The sequence below is a fragment of the Temnothorax nylanderi genome, unplaced genomic scaffold (genome assembly GCF_030848795.1).
Source record: "Temnothorax nylanderi isolate EJ_2023f unplaced genomic scaffold, tnyl_v1.0 TNYL_tig0047_pilon, whole genome shotgun sequence".
Taxonomy (NCBI): Eukaryota; Metazoa; Arthropoda; class Insecta; order Hymenoptera; family Formicidae; genus Temnothorax; species Temnothorax nylanderi.
The window spans coordinates 411,995-432,175 of NW_027249109.1; the positions used below are offsets into that span (position 1 = coordinate 411,995).

The 20,181-nt window shown below is 43.9% G+C and overlaps 2 protein-coding genes across 3 annotated transcripts; both read left to right on the forward strand.

Annotated features, from left to right (window-relative positions):
• Positions 1–384: 384 nt before the first annotated feature.
• Positions 385–16,360, forward strand: Hml (hemolectin). Its single transcript, XM_071705638.1, has 29 exons — positions 385–641; positions 791–943; positions 1,207–1,334; positions 1,445–1,604; positions 1,684–1,811; positions 1,893–1,988; positions 2,147–2,499; positions 2,664–3,252; positions 3,373–3,660; positions 3,748–4,178; positions 4,303–4,564; positions 4,660–4,890; positions 4,961–5,186; positions 5,259–5,464; positions 5,540–5,905; positions 6,093–6,431; positions 6,514–9,650; positions 9,757–11,132; positions 11,332–12,527; positions 12,869–13,222; positions 13,452–13,565; positions 13,661–13,882; positions 14,115–14,392; positions 14,536–14,814; positions 14,898–15,158; positions 15,248–15,403; positions 15,555–15,678; positions 15,810–15,962; positions 16,055–16,360. The coding sequence occupies exons 1-29, from the start codon at positions 538–540 to the stop codon at positions 16,243–16,245; spliced, it is 11,901 nt and encodes a 3,966-aa protein (XP_071561739.1). The 5' UTR covers positions 385–537; the 3' UTR covers positions 16,246–16,360.
• A 96-nt stretch (positions 16,361–16,456) lies between these two features.
• On the forward strand, positions 16,457–20,002 carry LOC139772183 (uncharacterized). Of its 2 annotated transcripts, none has more exons than XM_071705657.1 (6): positions 16,457–16,662; positions 16,748–16,950; positions 17,277–17,304; positions 17,427–17,598; positions 17,770–17,856; positions 17,953–20,002. In XM_071705657.1, the coding sequence occupies exons 2-6, from the start codon at positions 16,872–16,874 to the stop codon at positions 19,570–19,572; spliced, it is 1,986 nt and encodes a 661-aa protein (XP_071561758.1). In that variant the 5' UTR covers positions 16,457–16,662; positions 16,748–16,871; the 3' UTR covers positions 19,573–20,002. The 2 variants fall into 2 exon arrangements, with proteins under 2 accessions (XP_071561758.1, XP_071561759.1); XM_071705658.1 differs by having other exon boundaries at positions 16,616–16,950; positions 17,953–17,980; positions 18,050–20,002.
• Positions 20,003–20,181: the final 179 nt, after the last annotated feature.

The following is a 20,181-nucleotide window of genomic DNA, read 5'->3' on the forward strand; positions in this document are numbered from 1 at the left end:
TAAAAACAATTATACTCGGTATATTATGTAGGAATAACTATGTGTGTATTTTCTTTTGCTTTAATTTATATGATATTTATTATTATTTTTAATTAATTTAAAGTTTGCGTAGGACACGTAGTATCGAAGATGGAAAGAAAACATATGTATGGGAGAAAGAAATTTTACTTCATTGAGAGAAGATAATCACATTTTGATAAATGTAATAATTGTTATACGATATTTTCTATAATATTATGCATTTTTTTATACTGTATATTTATTATAGATGCACACAACATGATTTTATACGTAAATATTTTATATATAGGTACCGTCTATGTGTACCACGACCGACTGACCCACATTTTTCATCTTTCTCGTTTATCAAGTGCAACTTGAGCTTATCACTTATCCGTTTCCTTCTAGAGGTAGATATATAAAAGGGCTGTTCTCTCCGATTTGCGCTTTTTAAAAGTGTTACTTAGTCCACGAGCTTCGTCGAAAATACAAGTTAAACTTCTTCTGGCACGTGAACACGAAATTCGCGCTGGTATCATGATACCGTTGCAGATACTCAGGCGTTTATTCGTGCTGATTATCATTGCGAGCAATATAAAACATGGATATTCGGGGGATATGGACGCGCGAGAAGCAAATGAGTTAGTATATTGTACATCTTTCTATTGTGAAAACAGAAATTCTTTTTTATAATATGTAAAATGACTACATTCTCTGCTTTTCTTAAGAAACAAATTATGTAAATTGTATTAAAAATGTCCTGTCTCTACAAATTTTTCTCGTGTATTAGGGAGGAGGACATGCTGGATGATGCGCCAGATTCAGCGGTCGGCGGCTTCTACAATGTTAAAAGCAGCAAAGGAGGAAAACGCGTATTCGCAGGGGGTTGTACACGTAGACCAGGCGCGCCTGTAAACGGCAAAATAAAATGTTCTCTGGACAGGTACTATATATTGAAAAGTTGAAATGATGAAGATGATATTGCAAATTTTAACTCACGTTTAAATTAGCCGATAGATAAATTGACAAATTTTCTTGTAATTTTTTAAATAGATATTTGCAATATTATAAAATATTGCAAATTTATATTATAAAATAAATTCTTTAAGATATAAAGATTACGAGGTATTTTTAATTCTACGAATTGAAGTGTAACGTATAATACGTTAAAGAAATATGATAGATGTAACAATTCTTTGTGAATAGCGGTTGTATCGCAAGTTGTGCACCGGATTACAAATTTCCGAACGGCGCACTTCAACTGACAATTACTTGCGTTGATAAGGAATGGCACATTGGAGGAACCGAGTGGAACTCGATACCACATTGTGAACGTACGTAGCAAAAGCAAATCTATATTTAATATATAATAGATGTAGAAGATCGAGAAACGACAAAATATCTTCGCGCAAATATCTAAATTGCACGTTAAATCTTTCGATAGCGATCTGCATGCCGGAATGTCAAAATAATGGGATATGCGTTGCGCCTCATCATTGTGACTGTCCCACCCACTTTACTGGACCGCAGTGCCAATTCGAAGATAAACCGTGTCTGAATTATTCTCCGCCCGTGCTCAATTCTTATAAAAGATGTAATTCGAAGTGAGTATAATGTGTATAGATTATATTTTTACATTTCTGCAAGTAAAAATTATTAATTCTTTTTGACTTTTTCTTTGAGAACATGCACCATATCCTGTATGGAACATTTTACTTTTCCTGACGGCTCATCGGTCGCTAATCTAATCTGCAAGAACGGAAGTTGGATGCCAACCAGAAGCGACTGGGTCTCAATTCCGGATTGCGAACGTATGCGTATAACTATTAAAATCTCTATACGCCACGTAAAATCGGGCACATAGTACATTTAACAAAATTGTGTCTCTACAGCTGTGTGTGATCCACCCTGTCAAAACGGTGGCAATTGTCTGCCAATGAATGTATGCCAATGTCCACAGGATTATCGAGGACCTCAGTGTCAATACTGTAAGTGAAGAGATGTCTTTATAATTCGTAGTAGTTCCAGTTTTATTTAACGGAAAATATATGCGAAAATAAACTTTATTAAATAAATTTCTTTCGTATTATATGATTATAATTTATTTTTTCAAATTTTATATTTACTTAACATGTATGGATGGCAGCTGCCGATGTTTGCGATGCCGAGAAACTACACTTCAATGGTGGATATCACTGCAGAGATTCCGGCGACACGTATTCCTGCACGCTGTACTGTCCACCGGGAATAGAATTCGAGTTCCCAGCTTCCTCAGTTTACATTTGCACCTACGACAAGGGGATCTTTGAACCGCAGCCCGTACCGCAATGCAAGGTCGAAAATAACATCAAGATTATCTCATACGGCACCTTCCACAACACCTACGTACGGGAATCGAATCACTCCTGGTCAATGGAAAATGTTTACGACGCCAAAATAAAGCAGGAGATTTATGGTGAAAATTACAGGATTCACGGCAGTGATGCGTCCTCACATCCAGTAAATAGTTAATCACATTTATGAAAACATGATTCATTCAATATCAATAAAATTTAAATACGTAATAGATACTAAAAATGTTACATGCAAAAAGAAACTATGTGTTTACCAAATTAATAAAGTGAGAATAATATAATTAATGTATACGGTATGAAACATTGCAGATTCGATTTAATAATCAGGACGATCGCGTAATGGTATTTGAGATGAGTCGATCGAGACCGAAGACGTGCTTTACCTGGGGAGGCACGCACTACAAGACCTTCGACGATAGAATCTACAGCTTCGATAGCGACTGCTCGCACACGCTTCTTCGAGATACGCAAGACGGTGTTTGTACAATCATCGCGTCGAATGGCCCGGGCTGCAGAACCGGATCGGATCGTCATTGCTCCAAGATCGTGAAACTGTTCGTGCATGACAAGAAGTACGTACTCACCAGCGACGATACAGGTATGCCGATGTTTTCCAACGGCAAACGATCGCTGCCGGTACCGGTGTACTTGCCTGGATTGCGCGTGGACAAGTCCGCGCATTTCATCCTCGTCTCCCTCGACTCGCTGGGCGTGAAGCTGAAGTGGGACGGCGCCTTGCTACTGCAGATTGAGGCTTCCGAGAGTATGTGGAACAAAACGGCTGGTCTGTGCGGTACTATGAATGACGATCCGAACGACGAATTCTTAATGAAGAGCGGAAGTTACGCTGAAACTGTACCAGCATTGGCAAGTTCCTGGCGCGTCAAAAGTTTCGAAGGTAACGATAATGACAATTACATTTTTAGTCTGCACTTTGTAAATGCTAAATTATTTTACGTAAAATATCCACGTTAATAGACAATTGTTTTAATGTGTTACGACGTACTTTATTTTATAGAACCATGCGACGATTATCCGAGTGTACAACACGCGTGTGAATCGAGAGATGAATTTGTTCGTGATGCCTTCCAGTTCTGCACTAAGTTACTCTCGAACCATAAATTCAAGGCTTGCGCTGATACAATCAATCTTTCTGAACTGGCCGATGCATGCTTGTGGGATTATTGTGCATGCAAACACGATGACAGAAGAAAATGCGCTTGCGATACCATGGATGTTTATATCCGCCAATGCGCTTACAAAGGAATCGCGCGATTAACCGCGTGGAGAAACGATGATACTTGTCGTGAGTTAATAAAATATTTTATAAACGTTACTTACTCGTTGTCTTACACAATTACTATACCTAAATAAATAAATAAATTACTTTTAGCGATTACCTGTGACGATGGACGAGTGTACATGTCATGCGGTCCAAAGGTGGAAGCGTCTTGTTCTTCCGGTATCGAAGCGACGAGCGAGAGTTCCGAGTGCGAGGAAGGCTGTTTCTGTCCGGCAGGCACCTTGGAGCACCAAGGCAAATGCGTCTCTCCGGAGGAATGCCCGTGCAGATTGAGAGGCAAACTGTTTCAACCAGGCACGAGCGTGCCGAAGGGCTGCAATACTTGCACGTGCACTTCCGGCAAGTGGGTATGCACGCAAATACGATGCGGTGCCAGATGCGCCGTCTTGGGCGACCCGCATTATACCACGTTTGACGGCAAGCACTACGATTTCATGGGAAAATGCAAATATTACTTGATGAAGGGGGAAAATTATACGATCGAGAGCGAAAACGTCCCGTGTTCCGGAACGATATCCGAGGTCAGAGAAAATTTCTCTCTTGTTGAAGAAATTTGTCATATTGAACTTTTATTAATTCTATTAATTACTACTTATATATTTCCCCACCTATTAGTCATTTCTAATTAATTATTATTTATTTTAGAGAATGGGCTTTGCCTCTACAGACTCCCCGTCGTGCGTCAAGGCTGTTATAGTCACTTTCAGGGATACCTCTATAAAATTAAAGCAGAATCGCCAGATCACGATAAATGGTGATGAGGTAATGAAGTTCCCGATGCTATTTGATGGTGCCCGTATACGAATTGCAAGCAGCATATTTATGGTGATTCACCTGCCAAATGGTTTGGAAGTGTGGTGGGATGGTGTATCACGCGTTTACGTTAACGCTCCTGCTGAATTTCACGGTAAACTCTTTGTCTTATGTTCTATCATTATAATAAGAATTATCTATGTTATTGTATCTTCAAAGAATATTTCTGATCGAACCACGATTATTCAGATCGAACGAAAGGACTTTGCGGAACGTTTACCGAAAATCAAAAGGATGATTTTATAACGCCTGACGGTGATATAGAACCCGCGGCGATTGCTTTCGCCAATAAATGGAAGACAAGTGAATATTGCGTTGATGAGTCCGAGAGCGAACCGAAACATCCCTGCGAGTTGAATCCTCAAAGGCGAGCAACCGCGGAAGAACACTGTTCCAAGATACATAGCGATATTTTCTCAGGTACATATAAAACTTTTTTTTATATCTATAGATAGTTTCGAATAATCTCACTATTTTCCTGTTACTTCAGATTGCCATTGGTATGTCGATCCGACGGAATTTCATCGGGACTGCATGTACGACATGTGCGCGTGCGACGCTGATATAAAATCGTGCCTCTGCCCCATGTTAGCAGCATATGCGAAAGATTGTGCGGCGCTCGGTGTGAAACTTTCGTGGCGTACTGAAATCGGCGAGTGTAAAATTCATTGCAACGGCGGACAGACCTATCAAATCTGTGGAAACAGTTGCGCAAGGTAGCACGCTGTAACGTATTCACTGCACTTGCTTCTCGAGTTGCTTTTCGCACGCTCAATTTATCGATGCAGATCGTGCACGGACATCTCCTTTTATCGGGACTGCAAGCAGGAGTGCGTGGAAGGTTGCAATTGTCCAGACGGCCAGACGTTAGACGTGAACGGCGAGTGCATCCCGATCGCTCAGTGTCCCTGCATGCACGCGGGTCGCGAGTACAAGCCTAATCATCGAGAAGTCCGCCCGGGCAACAAGGGACAAGAGTTTTGCTCTTGTGTAGGTCGGTGTCTAAAGCACGAATCTGCTTCCGGTAGTATTTCGTAATGTAAAATTTTATTCTACACTGGTCTTACAGGCGGCGTATGGGAGTGCCGGTTGGCAACGCCAGACGAGATTCGAGATTATCCACCGGTCACGGAACTGCTTTCCGTTTGCCAGGCTGGCAAGCATCTGGAGGTGACGGACTGCGAGCCGACGAAGCAGAGAACTTGCAGCAACATGCACATACTGAACGACCAAACGCCAACGGTGTGCACGTCTGGTTGCATCTGCAAATCCGGATATGTCTTAGATGCGCCGAATGGTGCATGCATCAAAGAAGAGGACTGTCCTTGTCATCACGGCGGAAAGAGCTACAAACAAGGCTCGGTTATACAGGCCGAGTGTAATACTTGCATGTGCGAGGGCACCAAGTGGAAGTGCACGGACAGAATTTGTGCAGGTGATTTTTCTTCTACACTAACTCGCTATTAATTAAAACTGTTTTCATTATTTCTCTGTATGTTTTATTCCTCAACTTTGTCAACAAGTATATATTGTATCGCTTCAAACGAAAGAGAATTGAGAATTTGATTTACTATCTCAATCCCACATCATATTTTTATGCTGAAATAATATTCTTTTCGCAGGAGTCTGTTCTGTATGGGGCGATTCGCATTATAAGACATTTGATGGTAAAACATATGATTTCCAAGGTGTATGCGACTATGTCCTAGTGAAGAGTGCACTGAACAAGGAAGATTGTTTCGATGTCTCGATTCAGAACGTACCCTGCGGTACAAATGGAGTTGCGTGCTCGAAATCGATTAAGCTCACGATTGGCAGCGGTGAACAACAGGAAGAGCTAGTTTTAACCAAAGGGAAAGCGCTACCTAAGGGACCTTTTAAGAGACTGTCGATTAGGACCGCTGGTCTCTTTGTATTCGTTGACGTGCCAGATTTAGGATTGGTTTTACAATGGGACAAGGGTAAGCACTGTGCAGATTGTCTAAATCTAAATGTAAATCGGCTGAATTTTTGAAGACAGTTTTCGGTAATTCTTTTGATTAGGTACCAGAGTCTACGTAAGATTAAACCCGGAATGGAAGGGTCGCACGATGGGTCTATGTGGCGACTACAACAACAACGCCGAGGACGACTTTAAGACACCATCCGGCGGGATATCCGAGGCTTCCGTTAATCTGTTCGGCGACTCGTGGAAAAAGGATACGTTTTGTCCCGAACCGAAGGACGTGCAGGGTGACGCCTGCGAGCAACATCCAGAACGTAAGCTGTGGTCGCTACGGCAATGCGACGTGCTGAAGTCGCCGTTATTCTCGCCGTGTCACTCAGAAGTGGAGGTCGAATCATACCTGCGCAATTGCATCTTCGACGCGTGCAGCTGTGACGCCGGTGGCGACTGCGAGTGCCTGTGCACAGCGTTAGCCGCGTACGCGCACGAATGCAACGTACGGGGTGTTCCCGTGAAGTGGCGAACGCAAGAGCTCTGCCCATTACAATGCGACGAAAAATGCAGCACGTATTCACCCTGCGTCTCGACCTGTCCACGTGAGACGTGTGATAATTCTATGACCGTAAAAGACGGCTCACATCTGTGCGCGGAGGACACGTGCGTGGAGGGCTGCCAGTTCCAGCCTTGTCCCGAAGGCCAAGTGTACCGAAATTCCAGTTACACGGAGTGTATACCCAGATCGACGTGCGCGAAACCTTTCTGCACCGAGCTCAATGGGGTGACATACTACGAGGGTGATAGAATCAGTGGCGATGATTGCCACAGCTGCTTTTGCAGCCGCGGCAGAGTGACCTGCAAGGGAGAGGCTTGTACCAGCATCGCCACTACCACTGCTATTACTGCTGCTGGGGCAGAGCCCCAGAAATGCGTGGACGGCTGGACCACGTGGATCAACAAGGATCCAATGGTGAAAGGGAAAAAGTTCTTGGACGTAGAGCCGTTGCCCAATTCGATGGATCTCGCCAACGCAAACGGACTCGCAGTTTGCGATAGGAAGCACATCGTTGATATAAAATGCAGATCCGTCAAGGGACACTTGAGCCCAAAGGAGACCGGCCTGGACGTGGAGTGCAGCCTGGAGCGTGGCTTGTACTGCCAATCACACCCGAATCTTCCTTGCGTGGACTTCGAGATTAGCGTGTTGTGCCGCTGCTCCGAATCGACTACGCACGGTGTCGAAAACGTGACAACGGAGGTCAGCACGGTGACCGGGGAGAAACAAGGTCTGAAGTGCGACGTCGCGAATCCCAATTCACCACATCCGACGAACTGTCAGCTGTTTTATCAGTGTGTTCCCACACCGACGGGGCACGAACTGGTGGAAAAGTCGTGCGGTCCCGGCACTCTTTACAATTCGGAGACCCAGACATGTGATTGGCCGACGGAGGTTTTACGCACGCGACCAGAATGTTCAGCATCCGGACGAACTACGCCAACCAGCGGCAAAATCGAGTGGAGCAGCAACACTGGCAGCCACTACGAGAACACGGTGTCGACTACGGTGAAAAAAATCGTATCGACCACGAACGTGTGCAAGGACGGCGAGGCGTGGAGCGAATGCGCGATCCAGTGCGACAGAGCATGCCAATACTATCGTCACATCCTGATGACGCAGGGTCATTGTGGCGAAGGTACCAATTGCGTTTCCGGATGCGTCCCGATCGACCGACCAACGTGTCCCACGCACACGTTCTGGAGAGACGGTGTCACTTGCGTGGAGGCGAGTCACTGCTCTTGTAGGTCCCACGATGGAAGCTCGGTCGCGCCCGGTGCTGTCAGGAAGGAGTCCGACTGCGAGACCTGCCAATGCATAAATAATTATTACACATGCGATACGAGTTTCTGCTATAACATCTCGGGTCACGAGGTGACGGTAGGGACGGGAAAGGGACCGGAAACAACTGTTACCGCGCAACCACCGCTCAGTACAACCTCTGAAAACACTTGGGGGACATCACCGGTCACCTCGTCATCCGTCGAAACAATCCTTCTACACAGCACGGTCACTCCACCCGGGGAATGCGATGATGCCGACTACGTACCACTGATACAAAATCTGCGGAAGGAAGTGACTGTCCATACTAGCAGCAGTAAGAAGCCCGTTTTACTATCCGAGGATCTGTTAGTACAGACGGAAGGAACATTGCTGCTACCCAAGAAGTTCTGGGAACCTGAGACGACGAACGCAAATCAGTGGCTTGACATCGAGTTCAATAAACCTGAACCGATTTACGGGGTGATCTTGCAAGGCGGCGTTTCCGAGGATAAATTCGTAACCAGTTACAGGGTGCTCTTCTCGGAGGACGGCCAGACCTTCTCATATGTGCTCGACCATGAAAAACATCCACGCGTGTTCAGAGGGCCCGTCGACAAGGTCCAGTCCGTGAAGCAAAAATTCTATCAACCGGTGGAGGCGAGGGTTGTTCGCATCAATCCGCTGACGTGGCACAACGGGATTGCGATCAAAGTGGAAGTGCTGGGTTGTCAGGATCGCGCGATGTCAATGACTACGATGAAGACAACGACTTCCGAGAAGATCGTGCGACCGGTGTGCGAGGATCCGATGGGATTGGACAACGGACTGATGACCATCCAGCAGGTCTCGGTGTCGAGCTCGCCGCAGCTGGTTCAACATCTTCGGTTATCCGTGGAAGGTGCGTGGCGCGCGGCTTTGGACAATCCTCATCAATACGTTCAATTCGACTTCCTGGAGGCTCGAAATCTGACCGGAGTCACGACCAAGGGTGGCGACGGCGCTTGGACGACTGCTTACAAAATATTCTACAGCAACGACGAACGTCACTGGAATCCGGTCGTCGATGAGAACGGCGTCGAGAAGGTGTTCCTCGGCAATTTCGACGCGGAAAGCCGACGGACGACATTCTTCGAGAGACCGTTGCACGCGAAATTCCTGAGGATACAACCCGTCAAGTGGCACAATCACGTCGCGTTGAAGGTCGAAGTTCTGGGCTGCTATTTATCGTATCCTGTACCAATAACAACGACAGCCAAATCGACAACGATATCCGTCGATCGAGAGTGCAATGTGTGCGATGGGATCGATCAAACGTCGAACGACGAAGGCTGCAGATGCGAGGATCTTCACTGGTGGGACGGAGAGTCGTGCGTACCGAAGCGGGAGTGCCCTTGCGTAGTCGGGCATATTCCTTACGCGGTAATAACAATAGTAACAATAACGATAATATGCAATTTATTGAAGTCCTGGAATAAACTTTTTAAGGATAGGCTGCGATAAATATATACAATAATGCTTATTACAGGTAGGAAGTATGTATGAGACGGAGGATTGCCAGCAATGCGTGTGCTCCTTCACCGGAACAGCCGCGTGCTTACCGAAAAAGTGCGAACCTTGCTCGAAACCAGGCCTGCGATCTGTCGTCGGCGAACTGTGCGCCTGCCTCTGCAAACCTTGCCCAGCGGGCACCAGGCACTGTGCCACGAGCGACGTGTGTATAAACGAGACTGCATGGTGCGACGGCGTTCAGGATTGTCCGGATGACGAGACAGATTGTCCAAAGATAATTTCCACGACACCTATCGCGACCGAACAATCTCCAGGGACAATCAGGCAGGAAATCACGACTGTCGGTCCTACTCCAGTTGGTCCGCTGCCATGCGAGAAACCGATTTGTCCACCCGGTTACAGAGTAGTTTTCAAAAAGGCGTCCCGGCTGTACGATAAGTCGCAACACAATGTTAAGACTAATGTAAAATCCAAAGGTCACAAAGGTTTCACAAAGACGAAGGGACACAGGAAGCATCCTTTCCATGATCGTCCGATGAAGGATCAAAATCATCAACTAGCAACGGAGAACATCCAATGCCCTGAGTTTATTTGCGTGCCCGCTAGCCCTCCTGTTTATCCCGGCGAGGAAAAGCCAGTAAAGTGTCCAGAAGCGTTCTGCCCGCCGGAGTATGAGGTAGTGTACGAGAAGATGAGCATGTATAAGATGCGCAAGTGTCCTAAATACATTTGTCGACCGTTGTCACCGCAAGAGGCGATCTGCAACGTCACGGGCAGAACGTTCAACACATTCGACAATATGGAGTACAAGTACGATATCTGCAATCACATTCTAGCCCGGGACATGTACGGTAACGAGTGGTACGTCACGCTGGAGAAGCTGTGCGTCGACTCGTACGGGCAACGGTCCTGCACGCGGATCCTGGCGGTGATGCTGAACGAGCACGCGATCGTGCTCTATCCGGATCTGCACGCGGACATAGACGAGTATACCTTCACCGCCAAGCAGATTGTGCGACTCGGAAATCGTTTGCCCGGCTTCGAGCTTTCGCGCACGGGCGACAAGATTATCTTTGTCTCACACCGCTATGGCTTTTGGGTGATCTGGGACTCGGGCACCAACGTGAAGATCGGCGTCGCCGCTAAACTGGCTGGTCGCGTGGATGGCCTGTGCGGATACTTCGACGGTAATATTGCGAACGATCGCCAGACACCCGAAGGTACGCAAGCGAGGAGCACCGTTCAGTTTGGAGATAGCTGGGCGATGGAAGACACGGAATGCGATCTGCACGTGTGTCCGCGTGACGTTCAGAAGCAGGGTTGGACAATCTGTAACTCTGTGAAGAGTCCGATGTTATTGGACGCGTGCTCAGCAGTCGTCGACGTCGACAGGTAGTATTTTATAAATGTTCAACAATGGAAATTTGCTAACTCGAACGATTAAAACGAGTGTAAAATTCGTTAACAAAATTAAGGTCTTAAAACGAAGTTCTGTCCGCTTATGCTAAATGAGTTTCTATATAAATTATATTATTTAAAAAATATACAATATATATTTTCCTGAAATAAATTGCTATTACTATTATCGCAGGTTTGTGTCTCGCTGCGTAGAGAGCATGTGCTCTTGCCTATCTACTTCTAACAGCTCTTACGAAGGCTGCCGGTGTCTTCTGCTGACGAGCTTTGTCGGCGAGTGCGAAGCTGCCATCGGTCCTGGCGCCGATCAGTTGTCGGATTGGAGAACCGCTTACGACTGTCCCGCGAGCTGCCCGTCGCCGTTTATTCATCGGGATTGCTTCCGCAGCAAATGCGAGATCACCTGCGATAATCTGCACGAGGTGGAACCGTGTCCGGCAATGCGGGGTGTTTGCTTCCCCGGCTGCTTCTGCCCGGACGGCCTGGTGCGTCGAGACAACGAGTGCGTGCCGCCAGCGCAGTGTCGGGACTGCGTGTGTGATGGCCTTGGCGACGCCAAATTCATCGGCTTCAATTGCAAGGACTTCAGATTCGCTGGCAATTGCACTTACCTGCTTTCAGGGAATGTGGAGAACGCGAAGAGTCCGGACGGGACTCGCGCATATCAAATCTTGATCACCAACGGGTATTGTGTTACCGGCACGTGCACGGAGGCTATCACGCTGCTCTACGAGAAGCACGTGGTGCAAATCAAGCGCGCGGAACGCTCGAAAGATCTGCGGGTGACGATTGATGATTCCCAAGTGAACAAATTCCCGCACAACCGCACATGGATTGTTTTGGATCGCATGTCCGTCGGAGATGTGACTCTGCTCATACCGTCCATCCAATTGGAACTCGTCGCCTTTCAACAGACTTTCGCGTTTACCTTGAAACTTCCTTCGCATATCTTTAGCGATGATACCGAGGGTTTGTGCGGCAACTGCAACGCCGATGCCGAAAGTGGTTTCAAGAAACGCAACGGGGAGATCACCGACGACGCCGAGGAGTTCGGCAGATCCTGGTTAGTCGAGGATCTGTCAACGCAGTTGGGCCTGAACGATCAGACATGTTCCAGCAATCGTCAACCTCAGTGTACGCCACCGCCAGCGGATGAAGATCTGTGCACAAAGATTCTTCTAGATTTAGCGGCATTCGAGCAGTGTTACAGCATTGTCGATCCAAAACCATATTTAGATTGCTGTCACGATGCGTTGTGCACCGGCAGAAACTATTGCGACAGCATAGAGATGTATGCGAGGAAGTGTTCGGAAGCTGGATTATGTCTAGATTGGAGAACCGATGAAATCTGCCCTTACGAATGTCCTAAGCGTGAGCTTCTGTCTGATATCTTAATTATTGAATTTGTCCAAAAATTGTATTTGCCAAACAAAATTGAAAATCAAATTATACAAAGAATGTTTCGTAAATATTCTATATATATTTTATATTCAGTTTATATAATAACTTTTCTTGATTAATGATTGTTATATGCATTAATTTCAATGCACTTTTGCTATTCAGAAAAAAATCTTTAAAACTTTTTTAATCATATTAATTTAATTAATAACTTGAAACATAATTTATAACAGAGAAATGAGCAATCTGTAATAAAATATCAAATTGCCAAAAAGTATGTTCTCCTAACTTAAACAAATATATTTGTCGCTCAGATCTCGTCTACCAAGCATGCGGATCCAGCTGCAAAGAAACATGTAATACTATAAAAGATTCGGACAATCTTAAGTGCGCATCTGCTCCTGTCGAAGGATGCTTTTGCCCAGTGGATCACGTATTCTACAATGATTCCTGCATACCGAAGAAAGATTGTTTTGTCTGTGACAAGGATGGTCATGTACAGGGAGATATCTGGCATCCGGACAAATGCACTGAATGCAATTGCAATGATGGGGTTGTGAACTGCCAAACGATGGAATGTCCTGTGTTGGACACGATCTGCGAGGAAAATATGACACCTGTACTTATCAATGGAACGGAGGAGAGATGTTGCAACAAATATTTGTGCGGTAAGTTAACATATAACGCCACGGGAAATTACATTTCTAAGTAATATGTACACATATGATTCACTTATCAAAATTGTAAATATTAGTTTTGTAAAATTTATTTTACAAAAGAATAATAATAACAAAAGTTAAAGAATATGATTACACTTGTGACTGTCTGATGCTGCAATTTCAATGAATAGGAATATATTTTATTACGTCCGTTTATAATCTAACGATTTCCACGTAGCTCCAAAACCAACAGCACCTACAATATGTGTTGAGTCACAGGAGCCGGAATGTGGCTTTGGCCAGAAAATGAAAGCGATTATCGACGCTGATGGTTGCCACAAATTTATATGTCGTACGTATAACGTGTGTTACCGCACCTTCTATAATTATTTATCAGTTTTTGTCTAATCCTTGTTGCAAGGTACATAATATCGTATGTAATTTCAGAATGTTTGCCTGCAAGTGAATGTCCTATTTTCGACAATTTTACAAACGAAGTCGAGCAACTGCAACCTGGTTTCATACAGATAATGAATACATCCGGTTGCTGCCCGCGGCCAACTAAAATATGCGATCCGAGAATTTGTCCCCCTGTACCGAACTGTCCGGATTACTACAACGCTGTTACAACGATGCTTGTAGACAGTTGTTGTCCCACTTACGAATGTGGTACATTTTTCTTTTTGTAGTTGTTTGTGCATTTGGTCAAATTATGTGTATGCGGACGTTGCTGAACTGAGAAGTATCGTAACATTTTCAACGTAATTTAAAATGACATACAAATTTTTTTAGGAAATCAATATTTTTAACACTACGTATTTTTATTGTAAGAGAGATATGAATTTTATAAAATGGAAATATTGATTTTATTGTTAATTTTATAATTTTACATTTGCATTAGTGCCTCCGAAGGACGTTTGTCTTTATAACGAAGACCAAGGCAAGCAACAAGTGATAGCGAAAAAAATTGGTGAAGAATGGAAGGATGGTAAATGCAAAACATGCGTGTGCGAGAGTTCGAATGATGGTCCTAAAGCTAATTGTTTATTCACGGAATGTTCAAATATGAGCGTACACCCTGATATAGACGATTATGTGTTGGAAGAAATAGTATTGGATGATAAATGCTGTCCAATCTTTGAACGTACTGCCTGCAAATGGAAGAGTAAAATATACAATGTAAGAAGTAACATTTTGATGCGTATATATATTGTCAATTTATTTAATATTATTTTTAAAATGCATATTAATACAATATATAAATATATAACATATAAATATTAAACTACAATTTAAAATATCACTAATATCATTCATCACAGGTTGGCGAAAGTTGGAAGCCCAATGCTGAAAATGCTTGTCTCACGATGCAATGTGACAAAGATTCGGGTGGTATTCAGGTATTAAATAAAGTCCAAGAATGTGATACCACTTGTGACTATGGGTACAAATATCAGGAGCCTAATAATACCAGTGTTAATTGCTGCGGTACATGTATCCAAGTTGCGTGCATTGTAAAAGGCACGCTTAAAAATATAGGAGAACAATGGTACTCGGACGATCATTGCATAACGTATCTTTGCGAATCCGCAAATGGAAGTGTAAGATTACTGACATAATTCCAAATATCGATTAATCAATAAAATTATGAACTGGTTTTAGTTGCACGGATATTCATTTTTAGGTGTACCTACAAGCGAATACTGAGACTTGCCCGGAAATCGATCCGCAAATGGAATTCGATTTCGAGATAGAAGCACGCAAAATTCCAGGGAGATGTTGTCCGGAAATTGTTAAAACATCTTGTCGTAATGACGGAAAATTATATAAACCTGGAGAAACGTGGAAATCCCTTACAGATAGCTGCGTCATTGAGACATGTGTGGGTGGTCCAAATATAACGAAGCGCAAAGAAGTTGAAGTGTGTTCAAAACAGTGTGCGCAAGTAAGAATATTTTATTACATGCACTTACATTTAAGTGCTTTTATTAAATTTAGGATGTTTCATTAATATCACGTTGATCAATCTTCAAGGGATGGTCGTACCAGGAACCAGAAGATGGTAAGTGTTGCGGGGAATGCAAGCAAGCGTTTTGCGTGCTTGAGGATACTCTATACGCGCCTGGCATGACATGGTCGTCTGATGATAATTGTACCACATACACGTGTATGGAAACTAACGGCGAACAGGCAAGTTATCTCCCAAGAAGAATAAACGTCTCTAGATCAGATGCATTCCAAAGATGCAATTAACATCTTTTTTGGAATTTCAAATTATATATAATTAATTAACATACAATAAATATATACAATCAGTTTTATAATTTTGCAATGATTTTAGTTATCTCTCGCTGTGAGTCCAGCTGCTTGCCCAGATGTAACAGATTGCCCTGACAAATTGATTTATCATGATCAATGTTGTAAACGATGTAACATAAGCACTAATATAAAAGATCAAGTTAAGGGTAAGTATAAAAAAAAAGCACAAGCATTTTTTTTCATTTATATTGTTACTGTGCTTGTGGAATTCTGCTGTACATTCTTATTAATATCCCTGATAAAGATTAATTAATGTTTATTGATAACTATTCCTTAGAAACGTGCGAGGCAATTTTCATGGATGCAAACAGTACTGTAGGCATGCTGGTTGTAAATCATCCGTTATTTGGGAAATGTAAAAACGTGGATGCTATTGAGGGTGTTAAACGATGCAGCGGATCATGCCAGTCTTCAACATTCTTTGACAATGGTAACAAAATGCAAAATTAAATAAAAATTTTCTATTACATTCTGTGACAATGGTCAGTTCGACTCTTATCTCGTTTTTCTTTTCTCGCACAGAAAATTGGAATCAAGTGAATGATTGTCATTGCTGTCAAGTGAAGGAATACATGGGTATCGTTGCTAATTTGATATGCGAAGACGGCAGAAGATTGAGGAAACAATTAACAATTCCGCGTTCTTGCTCTTGCCAAAATTGTGCTTCCTTGGACATTAAAAACGAAAGTAAGAAGACAAAGACCAAGGGTTAATCTATGAAAGATCCTATGCTGGCTTGGCCACATTTACTTTTTATTCATGTATTTTTAAATAATAAAATATATTCCTGTATTCTAATATGCAAAATAAAGGAATATTTTAATAATCTTTCTTTTTTTTTTATTGATTACGAATAACCTGTTAACTTATTAGGCAAATCTCTGCAACGCAAATCTATTGTTTAAAAAAGGAAAAAATTAACTTTGTCAAATAAATTCGTACTTTCGCTATTATTCTTGTAGAGATGTCGGTAAAGTGGTATCTCTCTGTAATTGCTGAATATCGAACGGAACTGCTTTACCGATAAAGTCGAACTGCGCATCTTGTTACGAAGTTCCCCGAAAGCTGTAAAGATGCTACAAGTGTTTCTTCGTACACGTGAATGGAGAACCAGAAGAAAATATAGCGACGTAAATTACAAAACTATGCATGCCAAGAATTATATGTGAGAAAACTATTTTTTGAAACAAAGCTAAAGTTCGTATTTTATAAAAGGAGGAAAGCGGAAGGGTACAAGAGCGGTGCCGTGTGCCGCGCGTTTCGACAAGGACGACGTTGACGCGACGGAAGGCGGGAAGAAGCATTTTCCCTTGTTTCTTCGTCTTCAGTGTGGAGCACAATGGTTATTTGCAAATTTTATCGGCAAGGCAATTGTCGTTACGGACAATATTGCCAATACGAGCACATAAATCATTTCGGTAAGAAAGACGTTATTTTCTCTTGCTTAGGGTTTCTTGAGGTTTTTCCCTCGGCTGAGGGAAATTAAGATGCGTTCTGCCTCTCTAGGGGGAATACGACACAGATACTCTAGTTCACAATTAACTGTTTTACTCTCTTTCTGAATTTTTCTCCTCCCCTTAAACGGGGAATCCTCTTAATCGAGGAATATGCGGGGAAATAAAGACCGGGATCGAACCGCGGCCTTTTGGTTACTCATCTTTCGTGGACACACGGAGCCACACGTCATCCCCATTTTCACTGGCGTTGAATAACATTGAATAACGTTGTTTATTTTTCCAAACAGGTAATACCAAGAACGAGGATGATATCATGTAAGTAATCGCATGAAGTTTGCATGTGTAAATGCGAGTTTCTGCGTTTACGTATATAAATTTGTATACTTAAGCTAAGAGTGATCTTTATTTCTTTTTTCTTTGGTCTGTACACATATCAGTATCTTGGTGGCCAAGGAGGTGCTTCTTGCCGAGCGAGGCGGACAGTGGTTGTTGTCGTGCTTTGCGCCGCTCAAAGAACGTCCCTGTATCCCGGATATGGAGGACTTGTCCCCAGAGGAAGTCCGATGGGAGATATATCACGCACAGAAGAACAGCATGGTCGAACAGGCGGTTAGTTAGGATTATGTCTATGGGTTATTCGAGCAACACGGAGCCGTAAAAGACATCTAAAGGATCCCTGGGGAAAAAAATCTTTTCGGCATTTCTGTTGCCCAGATAAGCCATAAAAGTGCATTCGTAAGCGTATCGAATATCAGGCTATCTTTGCGTATTGCCTTTCAGAAACTACACTATCAACAATTGTGCCAAGATATGAAGGCGAAAAGAGAGATGCTGAAAAATCCCTCGCGAGAGACAATCTCGGTGCTGGTATGTATGTCAAACGACATGATTTTCTTCATATAATCGCTTTGATCAGTAGAAGAGAACCTGTTGATTATATTTAACAATATAATTGTGTTTTAGAAAAAACTTTTGGGAAGTGGCCAAAAAGGTGGGTTGAATGCAAGCAATAGTGTAAAACAGGTAGTGACCGGAAAATCATCTGCTTTGTCCTTTGCAGCTCCTCAACTGAACCTAGTCAATAACACGTCGACTAATAACGTATTTGGAAACACATCATTCGGCGTGCAAAGTAATAATCCATTTGGCGGAGGTGGATTTACCTCGTCGAGTAACGCATCGTCGATATTCGGAAAGTCTAATAACAATAATAATACAACGTCCGTATTTGGCGGTGCGGCAAACTTCGGAAACAATATCGGCGGATTTGGTACTGCGACGAGCGGTGCTGGCTCCATTTTTGGAACACCGAGCACGTCGACATCCTTCAGCGGCGTACAGAACAGCGCGCCGACGTTTGGAACGCCTCAAAACAATCCAGTCTTCGGCGGAACGTCTCAAAATGTGTTCGGTCAAAACAACAATGTATTCGGCGGGACGGCCCAGCTCGGCAACGCGCCCACCACCGCGCTGTTCAACAATCCGACGTCGCAGGCGAACGCTTCGCTGTTTGGCGGGGCGACGACCACCGCCCCCAGCTTGTTCGGCGGCTCCGCCGCTGGATTACAGACAAACTCGGTCTTCGGCGTCTCTACCTCGTCGTCGTCCGGCTCTTACAACGGCGGGGTATTCACTCAGCCGAAGTCGCAGGTGCCTGCGTTCGGCGGAGCGCCCGTTTTCGCGGGGGTAACTCCTAACTATGCCAACAATCCCGCTGGCAACGCGATATTCGGCGGCGGTCAAACGTTCGGCGCTCCCGCGATATCCACGAGCGGTATCTTCGGCGGATCCACGGTCACCGCGACGCCGGCTTTTGGCGCGGCAGCCGCCATCACAACGCCGGCTTTCGGTACGTCCGTTGTATCCACGACGCCAGGTTTCGGTGCATCCGTCGCTACCACGGCGCCGGCTTTTGATCTGAATCAACAGGCCAGCAATAATACCACCTTCGGGACGACGGTATCCGCTCCGAATGTCTTTGGTGCACAAAACACCGACCCCACCATGCCGGTAGGCACTATGTCGTTCGGCGCGCCAGCTGTCGCGATCAGCGGCCCGTTCGTCACCACTAGCTCGCAGCAATTTGATTCTACAAGCGTGAGCTCGGCGCCTTTTGCCGGCACGGGATTCGGCGTGGCCGTTGCGAGTACAAATAGCACGTTTGGCACCACAGAGACAGCTTCCAATTCGATATTTGCGAACGCAGGAACTACCTTTGCAACCTCCAACGGGACCGTTCCAAACCCGTCGCTGTTCCCCGCATCGACATTCGGCAGTGTCAACACTTCCTCTCCGTTCGGTCCGACCGCTGGCACAACTCTTACGTCAACGACCGCAAACCCATTTGCACCGCGGATGCAACAAGGCGGTTTACCGTTTGGAATCGCGCAAAATCAGTCTAACATCAACGCTTCTCCGTTTGGAAAATCACCGTTTAACACCACTGCAACCAGCACCGTCATCGATGATACCATTTACAGTGTGGATAGTGCATTAACGGACGATGAAAAGAATATGTTCTTGGCTGAGAAATTTATTATCGGCAAAATACCACTCAAGCCTCCTACTAAAGATATAAGGTGACTGGATGCCATTTGCGGACTTATAGTGATATGTATTTAAATATACGCTCTGTGATAATGACACGTTTCTGCTATCTGTAAATATCCAAATCTTTATACGACTGATGTACCTAATCAGGTTCTTAATATAGATCATGTTTATGTAACTGAATGAAGATTCTTATTAATTTCGATGTTAATAAATCTTATTAATTCGACAGCGTAACTCGACAATTAGAGAGTCAATACCAGAACGTGAATTATGGGCATAAAAATATATCGCATGATGCAAAAAAAGGAACTTCGATTAAAAAACTCAATTCTATGTACGATACTTTTTAATCTAATATGACAAAATCGTTACTCAACCGTCATAACTTTAGCGGATCATTTGTTTTATAATTTATAAATGTTCAACACGCTAACATAAATCAAATATACATTTTTTTGTATCAACGTCTTTTAATTTAATGAATAATATATGGTATTTACATATGTACAAGCGATGATCGATCGTATCACAAACTATGAAACCTCATCATAGGAGTGAAAGGAATGAGAAGGCAGGAGGAGGAGGAGGAGCAGGAGATACGGGAAGCGGTGGAACGGTATTAATGAATTGCGTGCCTTC